Genomic DNA, 1,526 nt, shown 5'->3' on the forward strand with positions numbered 1-1,526 from the left:
TTTTAATTATCTGTATTAATAGTGATACTGATGATATTAGATCCTTTGGAATGAAGGTAACTATGATTTATAATCTATCTGTATCTAATGACCGATGATATTAAATTGTTTGTAATTAACTTAATCTCCTTTTGCCACCAGAAACACGAAACATGTGTATTGGGCCTACGTACGCCAGCTCGTCCTCACCCCGGCTTCTATAAAGTGGCCACCGCCGAGCCGATTCTTCAAAGTACCACAGCAGAGCCACATGGCCGACGGCAGCTGCAACCGCAGCCACCACATCGTCCTCGTTCACGGCGCCTGCCACGGCGCCTGGTCCTGGTACAAGCTCATCTCCCTTCTCCGCTCCGCCGGCCACCGAGTCACTGCGCTTGACCTCGCCGCCTCCGGCGTCGACGAGCGTCGCTTCTCCGACCTCAGGAACTTCGACGACTACAACCAGCCCCTGATCGACCTCCTCGCCGAGCTGCCCCCGGGCGAGCGGGTCGTCCTCGTCGGCCACAGCCTCGGGGGCTTGTGCATCGCCCGCGCCATGGACAGGTTCCCCCACAAGGTCGCCGTCGGCGTATTCGTCACCGCCATGTTGCCCGACACCGTTCACCCTCCCTCGTATATCTATAACAAGGTAAGCAAGCTAAACCTGTCTTGATTTTTAAAATCTACCTTTGAGCTTTTTGATCGAATTCTGTTCTTGTGAAGGTTCATCTGGAAGATCCGACCTTGCCATTTTGGTTGGATACTCAATTCGGCACGGTCGGGGACAAGGAGAACGGCCCTCTGTCGATGTTGTTCGGCCCCAAGTTTGTGGCCCTCCTTTACAATCTCTCGCCGCCGAAGGTACGGCTGTGCTCATAGGAACATCGTCATGCATCATCATCTCCTCTGTCGATCTCGATCGCTCTCCCTCACCTCTCTGCTTCTTCTAACAAAAATCACATCTCGGTGAAGGATTTTGCCTTGGCCATGACGCTGGTGAGGCCGTCTTCCCTGTTCGCGAAGGAACTGGAGTCGTGGCCGCCGCTCTCGGCGTCGGGGTATGGCTCGGTGGCGAAGGTGTTCGTCGTGTGCGAGAAGGACGAGGCGCTGGCGGCGAGCTTCCAGCGGTGGATGATCGAGAACTACCCGGTGGACGAGGTGAGGGTGATCGAGGAGGCCGACCATATGCCGATGCTGTCGACGCCGGAGAAGCTGAACCGGTTCATCTCGGAGATCGCCGACGAGTACGCTTGAGAATTGATTCGCGTTGAATTCGCATATATAAAAGCAGCTGTCGCAATGTGGGGGAGAAAATAAGAAATAAAACCACCTTTTTTTTTACTATATTTGTCTTTTGTTTTCGTGGAAGTGATTATGATTCGGTTTTGGCCGAAGAAAAGTTCTTAATTTAGTGGGTAGGGACTCGAAGGCTGACCCATTTTTAAATATTTAAACTTAATTTCTAAATTGTATTTATTATTTTAAAAATATTCATAAAGAATCTAGGGTAAAAGTTAAACGCGCACCGTTTTTACTCTTCCAAAATA

At 50.7% G+C, this 1,526-nt stretch overlaps 1 protein-coding gene across 1 annotated transcript; it reads left to right on the forward strand.

Annotated features, from left to right (window-relative positions):
* The first annotated feature begins 247 nt into the window (after window positions 1–247).
* On the forward strand, window positions 248–1,318 carry LOC141827856 (methylesterase 1-like). Its single transcript, XM_074715188.1, has 3 exons — window positions 248–628; window positions 703–840; window positions 952–1,318. The coding sequence occupies exons 1-3, from the start codon at window positions 251–253 to the stop codon at window positions 1,231–1,233; spliced, it is 798 nt and encodes a 265-aa protein (XP_074571289.1). The 5' UTR covers window positions 248–250; the 3' UTR covers window positions 1,234–1,318.
* The last annotated feature ends 208 nt before the right edge of the window (window positions 1,319–1,526 follow it).

Source organism: Curcuma longa, chromosome 4 (genome assembly GCF_044706935.1).
Source record: "Curcuma longa cultivar G26 ecotype Majalengka, Jawa Barat chromosome 4, ITB_CL_G26_1.1, whole genome shotgun sequence".
NCBI lineage: Eukaryota > Viridiplantae > Streptophyta > Magnoliopsida > Zingiberales > Zingiberaceae > Curcuma > Curcuma longa.

Bases quoted from the DNA above. Each gene is read 5' to 3' on its own strand.
- LOC141827856 (XM_074715188.1), top strand. From the start codon at position 251: ATGGCCGACGGCAGCTGCAACCGCAGCCACCACATCGTCCTCGTTCAC. The intron at 629-702 runs GTAAGCAAGCTA...GTTCTTGTGAAG, and splicing joins CCTCGTATATCTATAACAAG to GTTCATCTGGAAGATCCGAC. The intron at 841-951 runs GTACGGCTGTGC...ATCTCGGTGAAG, and splicing joins ACAATCTCTCGCCGCCGAAG to GATTTTGCCTTGGCCATGAC.